Raw genomic sequence first — 19,446 nt, 5'->3', positions numbered from 1 at the left:
AAAACACTCATCTTCTTTGAGAAAGTGACAACCCAAGTAACTGTGGAAATCTGCATAACTAAATTTCGAGAAGGTATTTAATGAAGTTCCACACAAAAGGCTCTGAGTTAAACTTGAAGCTGTAGTAATCTTAGGTCAATCCTGAGAATGGATACAAAATTAGCTGACGGGTAGAAAACACCAAATGCTCCTGACAGAAGTTATGGCAGGATGTGGGGTACTGAGTGGATGCCCAGGACTCAGTTTTGGGACTACCATGTTTCTAATTTACACAGTTAACGTGGATATAGAAACTTAATGCAAAGTAGTTAAATTTGAAGATGGTGCCAAACAAGAAGAAGTAGAGTTAGAGGGGACAGCTTTACAGAACAGCATAAGATATGTTAGTAACAGACTAATGGCAGATGAAACTTAATGCAGGTAGTATAAAATAGCACATATATTCCAGGAATGGCATGAACATAGTCAAGGATGAAGCCAAAAAAAGATGTAGGATGTAGGTGATTTTACCTCTTTCTTAAGTTTGGAGACCGAGAATTATGATTGACACAATCTCACTCTAAATTCAACACCTTTATTGATCATTTTATATGAAACAGTTTCAATTAATCATATGTCCACATGCAGCAAGACCTGAACAATATCCAGCTTGAGCTGACAATTGGAAAGTGACAATCCTGCCTCACAAGTGCCAGGCAATGACCATCTCCAACAAGAGAGAATCTAACCATCGCCTCTTGGCATTACCATTGCTAATTCCCCCACTAACAACATCCTGGGGGGTTACCATTGACCAGAAAGTGAACTGGACTAGCCATATAAATACTGTGGCTACAAGAGCAGGTCAAAGGCTAGGAATCCTGCAGCAAGTAATTCACGTCCTGATTCTCCAAAACCTGTCCACCGTCTGCAAGGCCCAAGTCAGGAGTGTGATGGAATACTCTCCACTTGCCTGGATGAGTGCAGCTCCAACAACATTCAAGAAGCTTGACACCATCTAGGACAAAGCACCCACTTGATTGGCACCCCACCCACAAACATTCACTCCCTCCACCACCGACCACAGTGGCAGCAGTGTGTACCATCTACAATATGCAGAAACACACTAGGGGTCCGTAGACAGCACCTTCCAAACCCATGACCACTACCATCTAGAAGGACAAGGGCAGCAGATACATGGGAACACCACCACTTGGAAGTTCCCTGCCAAGCCACTCACCAACCTGACTTGGAAATGTATCACTGTTCCTTTATTGTCGCTGGGTCAAAATCCTGGAACTCCCTCCCTAACAGCACTGTGGGTGTACCTACACCACCTGGTCTGCAGCAATTCAAGAAGGCAGCTCACCTCCTCAAAGGCAATTAGGATGGACAATAAATGCTGGCCTAGCCAGCAATGCCCACTACCCTTGAATGAATAATTTTTTAAAAAATTGAATAATATTGTTGCCCCTTAGGCAGTCAATCTGAGATGATTGTAGGTTATTTAGGACTGATCTTGGACTGAGATCTTCCTGCTTGATTCACCAGGCCTCCTCCAGTTGATGTTTATCTTCTGTCTTCTTTCTTGAGCGCCACCATGTGGGGCTTTTCCAGCGGTTTACATACAGAATATAGTTTTTGAAAGAGTTTATGCACAATCCTCTTCTGGATGCGGATTGGTTAGTTGGCTGTTGGTCGGTTGGCGTATTTCCAAGTTGTCTTCCATTGGCTTAGCCATATAAGGATTTCTTTCTATCCCACTAGGGAGAATTTTCTCCCCATCGGGGGGTGCTGAACGGGAGCGGCTGCGGAGTCGATCGCCGCCTGTGATTGGCTGCGCGTCGCCATTTTACGTGGGCGGGCCAATTAAGGCATGTGCGCGAACGAGCGCCGAAATCCCCCTGAGGCACAGAGCTGCCTCAGGGAGCTTAAGTTCATTGTGAAAAAGTGAACGAAAGATTTTTAAAAATTATTCGGACTTGTCCCTTCATGTGACAGTGTCACATGAGCTGGGACATGTCTATGAATTTTAATAAAAATTTTTATTAAAGTTTAAAAACCTTCATGAAACCTCATCCTGTCCGTGGATGAGGTTCCATGAAAAATGCGAAGGCCGCCTGGGCTCTTCACCAGCCCGCCAACCTTAAGGTTGGACAGGCAGCTTGGTTAATTATTTTAATTGCTATTTAAATGGCCTCAATAGGCCTTTGACAGCCGACTTCGGTGCGCGCCTGCCGAACTGAAGATCTGAATGACGCACTGTGACACGGGACGCACGCCCGAAGTCACCGCGTGTCGTTTTACATGTTGGCGAGTGGGGCCCACCCCCACACGCCAACCTGAAGATTCAGGCCACTGTGATTATCTTGGCTCAGTTTGCTGCGATTGACAGTTCTATTTGTTAGGAAATAGAGATAGTTTAAGTAAGTTATATTTGTATTTGTGGGTATTAGGAATGAGCTTTAGCTTTAATGTTTAAGTTTGATTTGTATTTCTGTATTTATGTGTTAAGAAAAGGTCAAGTTGAGTTTTAGTTTCACTTTAAATGGTGAACCCTGGGATTTTAGTTTCATTTTTGAGGGAGCCAGCAGCTCTAAAGCTGTTTGTATACCTGCATTTCTAATGAGAATTTTACGACCCTTGGGGAGAAGTTAAAGCAAACACAAGGGTAGGAAAAATGTGCTGTTGCCTAGCTACAGGGGCAAGAGAGGCAGGACACACACACACACACAAAAACTAGAAGAAGCAGTTTGAGTTCAGTTGGAAGCAGTTGCCAGCAGAAGCAGGTTTCCCTAAAGAAACTAAAGAATAAAGTCCCCAAATCCCGGAGAGTGAAACAGGAGAAAGTCCCAAGAAGACCTTCTAGACCAATGAAGGACAGGAACCTGGAAAAGATTCCTGTTAAGTGAAGTTAAGAGTGAGGAGCAGGGGAAGACTCCAAGCTTCAAACTTAAAGAAAGAAAAGCTGCAGAAAGCAGATTTAATGTGAGAGGCCAGAAGGTCCAAAGAGATGGCTGGAGGTCTGTAACTCTGCGATGGGCATGTGAAGCAGTGGTGTACTGTTGACGGCTGAGTCAGTGAGAGTGCGTGGAATAAAGCTTTAATGCATCTGGTAACCCAGGGGATTGGAACATCGGAAGGAAAGTTTGAAAGCCTGGAGGTGGACCCTTGAGGAAAGCGTCTGAGAGAAAGCGTCTTTTTGGGAGAAGATTCCAAAGTGAGTTCTTGGAGAGTGGGGATTGAAATCCCCGTGCGAAAGACGGAGTTCAGTGTAACTGGTTGGCTCACGATGTGACAAGGGTCTGCGGGGAGCTGATGAGAGACCCATAGCATCTGGTTGTGGTGGCACCTGTTACTTGGGGCAGAATTTTGCCCTTGGTGTGTGGGATCGGCGGGGGCGGGTGGCTGGGCAGCTGACTGCCGCCCACGATTGACAACGCACTGCAATTTCATGCTGACGGGCCAATTAAGTCCCGCCCAGCGTGATACGCGAGCAGAAGCGCTGAGCACTACCTGTGCAGGCGGGCGAAGGAGGGCAAGCAGGCTTAGCACAAACGTCATGTATGCGTTCAGAAGCTCACTGAATAACCTCTGCCTCAGGGGGTGAAGAATATTTGGAAGAGATTATTAAACAACAGAAAATTTAACGAAACATGTCCCCTCATGTGACTCCGTCATGTGCAGGGACATGTTTTTAATTAAAAATTAAAGTTTTTATTTCATTTGTATTTGATTTTGGAAACCTCATCCCGCCTGTGCATGAGGTTTCCCAAAAAATGCAAAGGGGTTAAACGGGCAATGAAAATTAAGCACAATTGATAACTTAATGGCCTTAATAGGCCTTTTAATTGTTGGCAGGCTGCCGACCGAACTATCACATGACTGCACATTGATGTCGGCATACTCGGCCTATGTCATCGTGGGTCGTTTCACGCTTGATCGGGTTGGGCGCACACTCACCCACCAAGCTAAAAATCCTGCCCCTGGTTTCAGTGTGCGGTGTGCCTGACCACAGGTCGCCAACTGGTTTATATAGACTATGTACTTATTGCAAACATTGAAGTATAAGATAGTTTTCATAGCTTGTGTTATCCTTATAAATCTGTATATATCTGTAAAGGTATAGTTGTGGGTGAAGGAGTATTGTAGTATAGCTCATCTTTTCTTGTTAAATAAATGTTTTATTCTTCTGTTAAAAGTTCATCAGCTAACTTCTGTGACTCTGTTCAGCAACTACTCTCCATGTATCTAAAAGTTAAAAAAATAAAGGTTAGGATCTATCCAGCTAGGTTCCACCCTGAGATCAGGCTTGTCCAGTGGTAACCTCAGCTTTATTATACCTACCATCTCACATTTTAGAAAGCTACTTTTAGACTTTTAAATGTACATGCTTTAATTTGGGGTTGGTAGCAGTACCACTTGGGAAAGCACCCGGAGTTTGTACAAATGCTGGAATTAATGCCATCCTGGCTGGGTAAACTGAACTTATGTGCAGCGTGTAGATCGGGGTTGACTTGGAGATAAAAAAAAAATCAAAGGTTTGCTCACCATGTTTCTGTCTGTTTAAAGTAGAGCTCCTTCTTTGATTTGGAGTTTCCATGAGAGGTCGGCCTGTTTCTGAACAAAGGAGCTTATGGATCAATCTTTGATGTTATGTCCAGTCTTTCCTTTCCTAAAATTGCTTCAGTTCTGTTGCCTTTTATCAGGCAGGAATAAATCGCAATTGAAATGTATCAGGAACGTTTTTGAGCAGGTTTATGTCCTCTACATTTGACTATTAAAGTCCATAATGAAAGGCGAGGCATTTTGGCATTTAATAGGTGTCCAAGGTGCATGCGAGAAACTGGCTTTAGACACATTGCATGTGTGCATCAGGGACATAATGCCTTTTTCAGGCCTTGTGAGATTGGTCTGTGACTGACCGCAACAGGCATGCTACAGCCAATTTTTTCAGGCACTCATCAGTCAAGCCGGTGATCTGTAAAGGGACTGCAAACTGAACAATAAGTTTTGCGTCTTCTGCCCACTTTATTGCGGAGGAATTCTGCTTGTGATTCCATATTGAAACTGCTGACCATCATTTGTAGCATTAGGGTGTAGGGGACTGTAAGGGTTAATATGGGACCAGGGAAACAGTACCTCCCGCATTATGATGTAGAGAGTCACATGGGAGTAGTATAGGTAGTAGTGAGTCTGGTAGAAGTTGACATGAACATCCACCTAGTCAAGACTGTATCTTGCATATGTGAAGATAGTTATGTGTTATTAATAAACAGTTATTGTTCCATCATACAAGCCTCTAGACCTCTTCATGAAACAACATACAACGTTACAACACCGCTAGTGCCCCTCCCTAATGCCTTGCTACCTCCTCCTCCCTGGACACTCCTGACAATCCTTGGCCAGTGTTTGAACTGGGTGATCATGCAACTCACTCATAATCGGTGCCCAATGCTCACTGGTAGTATTCTACTGAGGCTGGCTGACAAATGTATTATTTTCTTAATATTGACTTCATTGAGAATGGGCTAGGTCCACTGCCTCATGATTGGGCATTGGGTTGTATTTTCCGCCATTCTCTAATTTACTGAAAAATAAAATGAGCACAAATTGGTGTCAGGTACCTTGTACTTTTGTCTGCGTCTTCATTAAAGTGAGCAACCAGTGAAAAATACAAAATGGCATTTACTGCCTTGTGCTGTGAGTGAGAAACTTTTCCTAGCAGAAGTGCTTATTGATAAACTGACAGCTGCTTTGTATAATAATTCTCCGACCATTTATAATAACGATCAGAGAATCATAAATAATGCGTAGTGCAATTCCTGAATGTTCTCAGTGGGTAGGACTCACCACCAGAAACATATCTACAACAACATTGAACTCTCATAGTTTATGAATAAAAGCATTCTGCTTAGCAACATCTGTATTCAGGTCAGTCAGAAGCCTATCACATATACTGTTCTCATGGATCTATTTGCATTTAGATCAATTATTTTAGTCGCACCAAAATTGTGACAATTCAGCTGGACTAAAATGTCCAGACATTGGGCATTTTTGTACAATTATTTTATCAAGGTAAGACATTACTGACATGTACAGCATTTACTCTTGCTACAAAGGTCCATATTTTTAATTCACTTGCTGAACAAAATGTGTTGAAACTTGCAGATTGTCTTACTGATGAGATGAGTGAAGCATCTGAAGATCAACCAATCTGCTGCTGTGTAGACAATGCTCAAATACCTAATTACTAACTAGAAAATGTAAACAATCCTACCTGAGATTCTTCATTCTTTGCAGAATTAATCTAACAATAGAATGAGGCAAATCTTTCAGTTTCTAGGTTGTTGGAGAGCGGACGTATAACCATCTTTGGGACCCTGTGGAAGTCCTGATGCGCGGTCCAACATGGGAATTGCCCAGGAAGTTTCAACTTCCAATGGGCAATTCCCCTGCTCCCCAGGGCCCTTCATTGATGTCTCAACTCTACTATCCCGAACCAGACCTGACTACCCCACCCCCCAACCTGACCCAACTACCCACCTGACCTGACTACCCCTCCAGACCCGACTCAGCTAGCCCCCCTGACCAGACCCAACTACCACCCCAATCCAGCTAATCCCCCCCCCGACCCGACTACACCCACCAAATACCCCATGACCACGCAATGAACCCCTGACTAGTCCCCCAACCTGACTTGACTACCTCCCTGGCCTGTCTTGACTACCCTCCTAAACCAGCCCCCACCCAACTATCTCCTTCCCAACAACCCCGACCCACCTACCATCTCAATCACTCACCCACCTACCCATGCAGTCACTCATCCACTCACCCATTCGCTCATCCACTCACTAACATTCAGGCTGGGTATTTAAATTTACCATACGGCAGTTAGTGCCAGAAAAAGGGGCCATGTCCTGTCATCCCCTGACTCTACTCAGCTCTGACAGAGTTCCCCAATGGATGCTGCACTGCAAATTTCTGGGAAAGTCAAGCTTGGAAGGTTCTGAAAGAAATGTGCAACAGTGTTGAGTTCGGGGAATCTTCGAGTAAAGCGGCAATGCGATTATCATTGCTGCTGCTCGGAAAATCTGGGCCATTAGCTCTTGACTCTTAGGTTAGTGCTGTAGTTGTAATGTTACTGGACTAGTAATCCAGAGGCCCAGGCTAATGCTCTGGGGACACAGGTTCAAATCCCACCATGGTAGCAGTTTAACTTCAATTAATAAACCTGGAATAAAATGCTAGTCTCAGTAACGGTGATCAAGAACCCATTGTTGATTATCATAAAAACCCATTTGATTCATTGATGTGATTTAGGGAAGGAAATTTGTTATGGTTACCTGGCCTACCTGTGACTTCAGACCCACACATTGTGATGCTTAACCGCCTTCTGAAATGGTCTAGCAAGCCACTCAGAGGTACCGAACTGCTACAGAAAAGCTGCAAAGGAATCATTGTAGATGTACCTACAATAATTAGACTGCAATGGTTAAAGAAGGCAGCTAACCACCACATTCTCAAGGGCAATTAGGGATGGCAACAAATGCTGGCTTTGCCAGCAATGCTCACGCCCCAAGAACAAATAAAAAGAAACCAGACTACAAACTGGAAAAGGGGGCAGCTGCTTATTTCTGGTGCATGAATGTACCCATTACTATGTTTAATGGAATTTTCTTGTGAATACAAGGGGAAGAGGGAAACTACAATACAAACTCTACAATCAGATTCTGCACTATCACTAATTAAATCATTTTATTGCTTTTGAACCAAGTGCATCGGATGTATTGAATTAACCTGCAGGAAGTTACAAGCTATATGTCTTATTAACCTAAAATACTACATGGTGCACACAATTTTCTTGCTCATCAGAAGTTTTCATTGCAAACAGAAGTGCTGACCTAGCCATTAAATTTAATAAAGGAGTAGTACCCTGACAGCAAAAATGACCAAGTCATTGCCTTAAGTTGATATATATCTAGCTATCAGCCTTGGCATAGTGTAGCATTCTTACCTCTGAGTCATAAGGTTGTGGTTCAAGTCCCTCTGCAGAGATTTGGGCACTTAATCTAGACTGGCATTCCAGTGCAGTATGGTAGGGGTGTTGCACTTGGAGGTGCCAGCGCTCAGATAAGATATTAAACTGAGGCCCCATCTACCCTCTCATATGGCCATAAAAGGTCCCACCTGGAAAAAGAGCATGGAGGATATTTCCAGCATACTGGTCAATGTATCCCTCAGCCAACACCACCATAAGCAAATTATCTGGCCATTTATTTCATTTTTGCTGGAGGGAGCTTGCTGTGTCTCTGATATTACACAGTGGCTACAACTGAAAATGATTTATTTGACTGTCGATCACTTTTGGATATCCTCGGCTGCATGCTACCTCTTGATAGCATCACATTCCACGAACACCGAGTTCCACTTCTCCACCCTGCATCGCCTGTCTGTGGTCTCTGTGCTGTTGGATTGTTTTTCCAACATCCAGTTTGTTTCAGTCACAATTTCCTCCAGTTAAACACTGGGACAACCAAAGACACCATCTTTGGTCCCTGCCACAAACTCGGTACCCTCACCTCTAATTCCCACCACCCTTTCCTGGCCACTGTCTCAGGTTAAATAATCCTGTTCATAATCTCAGTGTCCTGTTTGATCCTGACCCCTTAACCACTCTACTAGAAAGGTCATCTTTTTTTACAGCTGTAATATTGCCTGCCTTTGCTCTGCTGTGATGAAACATTAAAAAAAGAAAAACGTATCTTAAGTTTCAGTCGGAGTCGTGGTTTGGGAACTACAATTCCTGCCGGGCCTCAGGACTTCAGCATATGCGCCAATCTGGAAAGGGCGGCACATGCGCAGTTTGTCCATTTTCCTATCTTCAGACTGGGGCTCAGCCCTGCTCACATGCGCAGAAGAAGAAAAGTGAAACTGTGTGAAAGAGCAGGTCAGGGTGACCTAAAGAGGGGCGCCATTGCAGAGTAGGTATCCCATGGAGCAGGATAAGGGGGAGCACAGGGAGAAGGTCCCAAACCAACAAGTAGGACAGAAATAGGTTCTAGAAGGAAGTTCCAAGTCAAGGGACCATGACAGGAATCTGAAACAGATCCTGTTAAGTTAAGTGAAAAGTAAGGAGCAGAGAAATAAGCTCCAAGTTAAAGACAACTGCAGGGAACAGATTTGAAGCAAAGTGGGCTCAAGAGAAACCCAGAAGACCTGAGGAGGCAATCGATGGTTGCTGACTCCTTACTGTGGGGCGTTTGGACCAGTGGTGTTCTGCTTGGCACAGCTGAAGATCTGAAAGTCTGCTTGGAAGGCAAAGCTTGAGTGTACGCAGAGATCCAGAGGAAATGAATCTCAAAAGGTGAATTCAAACGCTGGAGGGTGAATCCTGACTGAAGCTGTCCGAGTGGGAGCAGCTTTTGGAGAGAATTCCAAGTTGAGTTCTTTGAACGTGGAGATTGGAAACCCTAGTGAGGAAGAGAGAGTTTCATTGAGACCGGTTGGCTCACAGTGTAACAAGCTTCTGGGTGGGTTGTTGGGAATTTTTAAAAATATTCGTTCACAGGGGGCATAAATTTTTGCTCAGTGGGCGGGCGTGTGCCCAACCTGCTCGAGCGTGAAATGATGTGCGTTGACGTCGGCCGAGCGTGCTGACATCAACGCACAGTCGCGCGATAGTTTGGTCAGTAGGCGCGCGCAGAATCGGCAGCATGTCTGCCAACAATTAAAAGGCCCGTCAAGGCCACTAAATAATCAGTCAAGGTAAATTTTTCACCACCGGTCCAACCTAACGGTTGGCAGGCAGGCGAAAAGGCCAAGCGGCCTTTGCATTTTTTTTTGAAACCTCATCTATAGGTGGGGTGAGGCTTACAAAAGCAAATAAAAATAAAATAAATGTTTAACAATTGAATTAATAACATTTCCATGCTCATGTGACAGAGTCAGATGAGGGGACATGTTTTATTACACTTTTATTGTCTTTATTGTTTTTTGTTATATTTCTTTATCTCCCTGAGGCAGCTCCGTGCTGACTCATGCACCTGTGTGAAGTTCACGCTCAGCCTGCTCGCTCTCCTACACACACCACCCCTCCCTGCACAGGCAATGCTTAGCACTGCCTCTGGCGTTGCACGTTGGGTGGGCCTTAATTGGTCCGCCAGCATGCAATTGTGGTGCGGTGCAGATCGCGGGCAGCAGTCAGCTTCCCGACCACCCCCATTGAGCCTACCCACCAAGGGCAAAATTCTACCCAGGATGTTGGCATTGCTTGCTAAGCCAGCACTTATTGGCCATCCTGAATTGCCCTTGAGAAGGTGGTCATGAGCTGCCTTCTTGAACCACTGCAGTCCCTGTGGTGTAGGTACACCCGCAGTGCTATTAGGGAAGGAGTTCCAGGATTTTGACCCAGCGATAGTGAAGTAACGGCGATATATTTCCAAGTCAGGACGCCGAGTGGCTTGGGTGGGAACTTCCAGTTGGTGGTGTTCCCATGTGTCTGCTGCCCTTGTCCTTCTAGATGGTGGCGCCCGTGTGTTTGGAAGGTGCTGCCTAAGGAGACTTAGTGAGTTTCTGCAGTGAATATTGTAGATGGTACACACTGCTGCTACTATTCATCGATGGTGGAGGGAGTGAATGTTTGTGGAAGAGATAGAAATCCATAGAATCTGCTTTGGTTGCATCGGTCATTTAGTTTGAAGTGTGGTGTGTCTGTTCACAGTTTGCCAGTTGGTTCATATACTGCATACTTTCCCTGAATATTAGAGTATAAGATGGATATGGTAAATTGTTTTACCTTTCTGAATTTGTATGTGTCTATAAAGAGATAGCTGGGGTGAGGGAATAATGAATATTTGAATCATTTTCTGGTGTTAATATTGAGATCGTTCCAACCTTTCTGTCTGGTGTAATATAGGTCATTTTTTCTTGTTTAATGTTCCATTCTTTATGTTAAAAGCTCATTAATAAACTCCTGTAAATTTGTTCAGTAACTTTCCTCAACGGTTTCTAAAAAAAAGCAAAGTTAGGATCCATCAAGCCAGGTTTCACCCTGGTATCTGCCTTGTCCAGCATTAACGTCAGCTGGGATCATAACACTGGGAAGAAAGGCTGTTTGATTGAATGATTCTTGATTATCAATTGGGTAATGAATTGTCTATTTGCTTTACAATTGGCATGAGAAGGGGGTGCACCATGTGAATGGACATATTGGGTACCAATTGCAGGAATGTGGGGATGGGCAGTTGGAGGCAGGGATTCATGTGTAGGCAACTCCAGGAAAGTGTCTAACCCTACTTCAGGCTGGCCTTCCATCTTCCAGGTTTGGTAAACTTAGCTCATTGCAAACCGTTGCTACCCGTATCTTATCCCACACCAAGTCCAGCTCAGTCATCACCCTTGTCTTTGCAGACCTACATTGGGAAAGTTAGAGTCAATGCCTCCAGTTTAAAATTCTCATTTTGTAGTTCTCTCATGCCACGCCCTTCCCTATCTCTGTAACCTTCTCCAATCTTCCAACCCCCAGAACTCTGCCCCCCAGTGACTTTCTCCTCCATTCACAAAAGAATTGGAAGCTGAAGCTCCATACTCTGGAATTCTCTCCTTCAATACCTCAGCTATGTTATGCCTGTAGACATAAACAGAATCACAGAATCAGAATCGCTGAATCACAATGCAGAAGAGGCCCTTTGGCCCATCGAATCTGCACTGACAGGTGAAAAACACTGTAGTTGCTGTGGCAATGACTTGCGGTTTCTTTATTTCTGGACCATCTAGAACAAAACTTAAACATTGATAAAAGCAATACAGGGGTAGTGTAATTGCTCCAATATGCTTATTTCCATGAAGGGTGTCGATCAAGTGTTCAGCAAACAATATGCAAATACCATATATATCACACCTCTCCACCTACCTTCACTTTCCAAGACCATCCTTAAAAGCCACTTCCTAATATCTCCTTCTATGGTTCAGCATCCATTTTTGTTTGAAGTGTTTGGCATGCTTTCATTAGTTAGAGATGCTAGATAAATACAAATGTTGTGTGAAGTTGCTCCTAACATCAGTCTTCAACTTTCTTTTAACCAATGTGCACCCATGTCTCCTCCTGGTTTGAACTTGAAATAGTGCTCAGGATTAAGCTACTCTATTCCATTTAGTATCTTCTATACTTACGTAAGGTTCACTCTCATTTGCTTCCATTTGAGGCTGAAGAATACAACTTCTCCACATAACTTAGTTCTCTGACACGCGCTCAACTTCAGGCTACTCCCACACCTTGGTTGTTTCTCTTGTATGTCAGTGTCAGCCTAACTGAGAATATTTTAATTATTAATTAACACCCAGTGTGTTCTTTCATTACTATTTCTTGTGAATCAGTCCTTCTTGTGTTTTGTAACGAAGCTAACTGTGAAAGATGAAACATACCTTTAGGCTGGAACATTTTGGAATCAAATTTATGGTGGGTGTTTGGAGTCTCTGTTTCTCTGTTTTTCGTAATTGGAAGGTTTCTTTTCCCAATTGTATTGTGTACTCAGCAATTTAAGGCTATTTGTTGGCATTTGTCTGTGTGCTTTGTGCTCATTAAGGTGAAGAATATAAGAACAGTGGACCATTTAACATCCAGTGCTAGCACAAAGCACACCCAGGACAAATGAAGCATGTGTTACATTGAGAGTAAAGCCCCTTCTATTTCTGCTTCACTAGTGCATAAGAAGTACCAATCTGGAACTCCTACCAAGTTATGTATGGAAAATTGCAATTTTACAGTACCTGATTTTCTCTTCATTAATCAGGTTCCATGGGCCAGTGATTTCCCAGGCCAGTCCTCCCCATTGGGAGCACTTGATTACAAAATCAGCCTTTTAACCTCAACTTCCAAAGCAGTGCAACACTCTTCGGCTTCTTACCAGCCGCGGCTCAGTGGGTAGCAGTCTTCCCTCTGAGTCAGGGCTTGAGCACAAAAAGCTGACATTCCAGTGGAGTGCTGCACTGTTGGAGATGCCATCTTTCAGATGAAACATTAAACTGAAACTCTATCTGCCCTCTTGGGTAGACATAAAGATCCAGTGAAGAAGAGCAGAGCAGTTCTCCCCTGTGTCCTGGCCAATATTTATCCCTCAATCTACAATACAAAAACAGATTATCTAGTCATTATCACATCACTGCTGTAGGTACTTGCTATGTGCAAATTGCCTGCTGTCTTCTTAAAGTGCTTTAGAACATTCTGTGGTTGAGAAAGGAACAAGCCTTTCTATTTTCTTCTTCATTAATTGTGACAACTTAGGCTACAGTTTAGTTCTGGGGTCCATTTTGACAAAGAGCTGGATTAAGGCTGCATTTGGACATATTTCACATAGGACCCTCATAGTCAGCAGGCAGCGGTGACTTTAATCCCACCAGTTAGGGGTAGGTTTCTCAGGTCATGGTGAGGTCCCACTTAAAAGGCCATTGCCAGTCTCTCTGCAGCCTTTAGTGTCCTACAGATGAGCCTTAATTTGAATAATTAAGTCCTACTCTCTTGCAAAATAAATGTTATATACATCATGATTATTAATCTTTTATTTACTACAATTTACAACTTACTATATTATATGTACAGAGCACAACACTGTAATTGTTGATGTTCTATCTTTGTAACTTGCTTCAAAGTGAGGCAGACTACATTGGTACCTATTTTGTCAAATAAATATGCTGCTGCTATGAAGTATGGGAATAAATCATTTCTGGTTTTGGTTCTAATTAACTGAAAGTAGTCTTGCCTGGTCATATTTTAATAAGGTGCAAAGCTGCCACAGCAAATCTCAGAGGCTAAAAGTCCGCCTTTAATTGTGTGTGGTAGGACGGCTCCCAGGCCTCAATCTGTCATCTTTCTGGGTCTCTGTAATAAACTGTGTTGTCTCTACCCAATGAATGATTTCTCTTTTCATCTCTCCAGGGGCCTCCCTGGCAAAAAATGTGGAACACTGATCTTGTCTGCTGAAGAGCTGAGCAACTGTCGGGTCAGTGCTGGCAATATTGCGTCTCTGCTCCTCCGCTTTCTGAGTGGTCTGTGAACTGGCATTATTGTGTGTTATGTGTCGTGCTCCCTTTAGTAACCACATCCCTGTCTGAATTAATGTTTGCATGTCTTTGTTTGGTAACACAGACTGATAAGATCTAATAAAAAGCTATGAAACGCCACGAATTTATAACCAAGTCACAGTGTCCCATGGCTGCCATAAAATTGTTGTGCCCTAGACACTCCGCAGTAACTTAGGAAGCTGATAGGTTCAGAAAGATCCTTTTGTGAGTACCATCCGTCATAAAGATGCCTACCTTTTTTGATTCCTGAAGTGTACGTTTTGCTTGATCATGTCCTGCTCACCATTGCTTCTGGATCTGTGTGACAGGCAACAGCAAGGGCTCTAAGGCTGGAGTTTAGCAGCATGCAGGATCTATGCCTTTCTCTCTAATGAAGCTCCAATTCCTCAGCTAGGCCTGGCTGCCAGTGGGTGCACAAGATTAGCCTAGTGTGGCCAGTCTACCCGCATCTAATTTTAGCAGGAGCAGTTTTAAGAAAACGATTTGCTCTGCCCCCACGAGATGACTTCTCGACTGTAAATAAGCTGGAAAAGGTAACCAGGTGTTTTCCCGTGGCGGGGGTGGGGGGTGGGGGGGGGGGGGGGGGCGGGGGTGGGGGGTGGGGGGTGGGGGTGGTCGGGGGGTTGGCGGTAGTGGGGGGTGGGGGGGGGGGGGGGGGGGGGGTGGGTGGTGTGGGTGTGGGGAAGTCGGTGTGGGGGGGACAAATTTGGCAATTGAGAATTGATACAATTTCACAAGATCACTCATTTTGAAGCAAGCCCCTGTTCATATTGTGCCCAAAGAAACCACGAGAAAAATGAAAAGTAGGTGTTGAGACTTTGTCGGAACAGGAGGACCAGAGGCATTATTATAAGATAAAAAGGTGATAACCTTATCCCATGTTAAACACCAGGCACTATAAATTACTGCTTGTTATGTCAGTGTACAAATTCACAATGTATTCATAAAGTTTAAAATAAATAGCAGACAAAGAAAGCTCATACAAATACCAAATCACAAACAGCAATTTATATGCTTAACTTCTTGATACTTGCAGTTGTCATTGTATGGAGTAGACTGCCACCTTGTGTGTAAATGCTGTCATAGACAAGAGTGTGGAAATCTTAACTCAAAGCTCCAGAATTATGCTTCCCTCAAAAATTCTAGGTTGTAATCTGAAGGTAGGTAACAAGTCCATTCCGCTACACAAGTGCTAGGCAAAGAGCATCTCCAGCAAATGAGAATCCAAACACCTCCATTGACATTCAATAGTGTTACCATCGCTGAATCCCCCACCATCAACATACCATTGACCAGAAACTTAACTGGATCAGCCACTTAAATACTATGGCTACAAGTTGCAAGTCAAGACTGTGATGAAATACTCTCCACTTGCCTAGATAAGTGCAGCTCCAGCAACACTCGAGATGCTCAACGCCATCCAAGACAAAGCAGCCCACTTGATTTGCACTTCATCCACCATCTTAAACATTCACTCCCTTCACCTCCGACGCACAGTGGGCAGCAGTGTGTATCATCTACAAGATGCATTGCAGTGCATCTTCAAAGGCTTCTTCAACAGTACTTTCCAAACCCACAAACTCTACCACATAAAAGAACAGGGGGAGCAGGTACGTGGGAACACCACCGCCTGCAAGTTCCCCTCCAGGTCACACACCAACCTGACTTGAAACTATATTGCTCTTCCTTCACTTCGCTGGGCCAGAATCCTGGAATTCCCTTCCTGACAGCGCTGTGTACCAGATGGACTGCAGCAGTTCAAGAAATCAGAAAATCTAGCATCTCAAGGATAATTTAAAGATTGGCAACAAATGTTGGCCTTGTCTGCGGCGCTTAGATCCCATGATCTAAGTAACCTGCTAGGCCTGGAGGTTACACTTCCCTCTTCCTGGCCCACAAGCAGTGCTGTGAAATCACCTACCAGATCGATTCAGCACTTCTTGCTTCCTTCAACCTGCCTGGCTTCCCCAGGTCATGGAAACCTAGCCAACATGGTTTAACATAGAATCCCTTTTAAAATGATGGCACATAATTTTAAAATTCTGAAGCTATAAGTTTTTGGTCATGCACCTGCCCAATTCCTTTCCCTTTTGTGTCTAATACTTCAACTCAGCTGTGCTCCATATCTCTGATGCTTTATTGTAGCGCTATCTATATTCACTCTCGCTGTGCCTCTAAAGCTTCTTTCTTCTGACTAATGTGCTTTTGAGTCTCTCTCATTCCCTGGTGCACCTCCAATTCCCATTTCTGTTTGATGTAGCTTAATGTAAATATTGTTTCCACTACTGCTCTTACTCACAGCGTGATGGATTGAGGGAATCCTAGTAGGAAGCAAAGCTATCCAGCCTCCTTTGTGAATTGAGTTTCTTCACACTATACATAGCAATAAATGATAAATTATTCAGGCAACCAATGCAATTTTTTCAAAAGCATATATCAAAGTTGATGCGGCAAAGGCACATCAAGCGTTAGTCAGAGAAACATCGGGAGTCGAAGCTGGGGCATATTAATCAGGAGGGAACAATTTTGCTGGAGTTTTTGATTTGTTCTTAGGTGACCAGAAAAGTGAGATTACCCACCTAATGCAAGGGACTTAAACAACCAGGTTAAGGATCATCAGTTTACTAAGGAGCCTAAGTAAAATTAGTTTAATGATGATAATCCAGGAATATAGGAACAATAGTCCATTCAATCATTCAAGCTTGTTCAGCTATTCATTTAGACCCTGGCTGATCTACCCTCCTTTTTTCCATATCCTTTGACAAATTATGTAACACAAATTTATCAATCTCAGTCTTGAAAATTTCAATTGACTCAGCATCCACAGCTTTTTAAGGGAGAAAGTTCCAGATTTCTACCGCCCTTTGTGTGAAGATGTGCTTCCGGGTTTCACTCTTAAATTGCCTAGCTCTGATTTTACACCCCCTTTCTCTAGACTCCCCCACCAGAAAGAATAGTTTCACTGTGCCTGTATTATCTAATCCCTTTATCGTATAACATAATTTTAACCTGGTACCAAACGGCCATAGGCATAGAAAAACACAGCCTAGAAGTCCAGCCTTTAACTACAGAACATCTTTATTGTTTTTTTTGTAGGTTTCCCACTTGAATGACAGGAGGGCAAGGCAGATAGTAAACACCCCCTCACCCCAGAATCTAAGTAACCTGCTAGGCCTGGAGGTTACACTTCCCTCTTCTTGGCCCACAAGCAGTGCTGTGAAATCACCTACCAGATAGATTCAGCAATTCTTGCTTCCTTCAACCTGCCGGGCTTCCCCAGGTCATGGAAACTGGTGGTTTAACATAGAATCCCTGTTAAAATGATGGCACATAGCCTCATTAGCATATTTAAATTAACAATCTGCCTTCTGCGAGCAGATTGATTGCCCACCCCCTCAACCAACCACCGTTAAAACTGGAATGGGTGCAAAGTGGGTTGGGTCTTTGTTTCAGTTTTTTAGCTTTTGAACTTCCCATTCAAACCGAATCCCACTTGTTTTGTGGGGGTTAAAATTCCTCCCGCCGATTCTGAGTCTAACAGGCTTGGATCTGTTCTTTGGAATCCCAATAAAAACGTATTCTAGCTTGGTTTGGGGGGAAAAAAAAGGGATTTTACTGATCATGTTGGACCGAGGGGGAAGTTCCTCTAAACATTATGGGCAGAGTTTTACGCTGGTCGGACGGGCATGTGCCCGACCTGCTCGGATGTGAAATCGCGCCAGGTGACGTCGGGCAAGCATCCCGATGCTATCCCGTGCACAGGTGACGTTTCGGTCGGCGGGCACAGGCAGAAGTCGGAAGCACACCCGCCAACAATTAAGAAGGTAATTATGCCCATCAACGGTGCAACTGTCGCTCATTTTACGTAGCCCGTCCAACCTTACAATCGGCGAACGGGGCAAATCGGCCAGGCGGCCTTTGCATTTTTCATCAAACCTCATCCACGGGCGGGATGAGATTCCCGTGACGAAATGAAATATAAGTGCATTTCTGTGGGCAGCATTTTCATTCGCTAAATTTTCAGGTGACTGATTATGATGCATGGGCACTTTTTATCAGCTTTTGAAACCTTTACATTTGCTATTTCAGGCCTTCAGCTCCTTAAGGCGGCTCCCTGCCTTCAGGGAGCTTTCTGTCCGTGCTGGCCTGCACCTGGGTTGACATCAGTGTCCGCCCTCCTCCCGCTCTCACCCCGGCGGAGCTGAGCTTTTCAGCCGTTAATTGGCCAGCCAGCGTGAAATTGCACTTGGGGGGCCAATCGCAGCCAGCGGTCCATTTCCCGACCACTCCCGGGCCCTTCAGGCCTATGTAAACAGTGATTTTAGTTTCTTGAGGAGGAAATAGTCTGCAGGCTTTTTTTCATCAATGTTTGGTCCAACTTGTGCTTAAATACTGCCGCAATTTAACTTTTGGCTAATGTTTCCCCCATTTTTGATTTTCTTCTGTTGTTCATCAAGGTGAGAAATGTGTTTTTGTGTCACTATCGTAACCTCCAGGAGGAGAGAAGGGGTTAGGAGAATGTTTAGCACCTCACGGTGCAAGTACGTTGGCGAGCACAGTAATATGGTTTCAAAAGCAGGAACACAGTGGAGGATGCCTGGGACAAGGGGTGGAAATTGGGTTGCTTTGGAAAATTGTGGTAGTTGGCAAGTGAGGGAGAGATCGGCTACTGAGGATATATAGATTCAGCATAACTTTTGTATGTCACGAATTCCACGAAAGGGAAACCAGACCTTTCGGCAATATTTTCATCTGCCTCTTTGAAAGGCAAACCTTTCAAAAATCAGGAAAAAAATCTTGTTCCAATCTTGCAGAGATTCTGCTGGCTTCAATGAATAATGCCTGTCTGATGCTGATTTGATTTGATTGTGATGTTTTTCAATTACACATATAATTCCCCTTCAATAGCTAATGAGATGAGCCTCCCAATCTGCAGCAGAGAATATAAAGATGCAGTTCTCCCAAGCTGTTGTGTTTCATTAGCCTGACCCTGTGGGCGCTCAGTGTTGATTGAGGAAGGAAGAGGACGTGATGGTGCAACACTTGAAGTCCATGAATGACGTCAAACATTTTGTACGAAGAACTCAGATATTGTTAGAGCATTTCCCAGAGGTTAAGAAGTAGTTCATGTCTGCTCTCCCATTAATATTTCATTGACTCCAAAATAAATACAAAAGGAGCATGCAGCAAGAGAGTGGAAATCAAAGATAGAGTTGAGACTGCACAACAATTTCAAGATCTGGCGGATGCTCTTGCAGTCTGTGTGGATCAGCTGCTGAGATCAGACGGACCAGACCAAACTGACTTCAAGAGAAGTCTTCTGCCACCTTCAAAGTAACTCACACTGGTGCTCAATAATGTCAAAGGGAATTGTTGTGGTATCAG

The 19,446-nt window shown here is 44.0% G+C and overlaps 1 protein-coding gene across 4 annotated transcripts in view; it reads left to right on the top strand.

Annotated features, from left to right (window-relative positions):
- Nucleotides 1-19,446, top strand: part of LOC121280146 (copine-9-like) — a 409,662-nt gene that overhangs the window by 283,385 nt on the left and 106,831 nt on the right. For all 4 annotated transcript variants that reach the window (XM_041191835.1, XM_041191836.1, XM_041191834.1 and 1 more), the window contains one exon: nt 13,916-13,979. In XM_041191835.1, coding sequence (XP_041047769.1) covers nt 13,916-13,979 — 64 coding nt within the window. The remainder of the gene's footprint in view (nt 1-13,915; nt 13,980-19,446) is intronic.

The sequence above is a fragment of the Carcharodon carcharias genome, chromosome 7 (genome assembly GCF_017639515.1).
Source record: "Carcharodon carcharias isolate sCarCar2 chromosome 7, sCarCar2.pri, whole genome shotgun sequence".
Classification (NCBI taxonomy): Eukaryota; Metazoa; Chordata; class Chondrichthyes; order Lamniformes; family Lamnidae; genus Carcharodon; species Carcharodon carcharias.
This window is presented reverse-complemented; position numbering and strand designations above follow the sequence as displayed.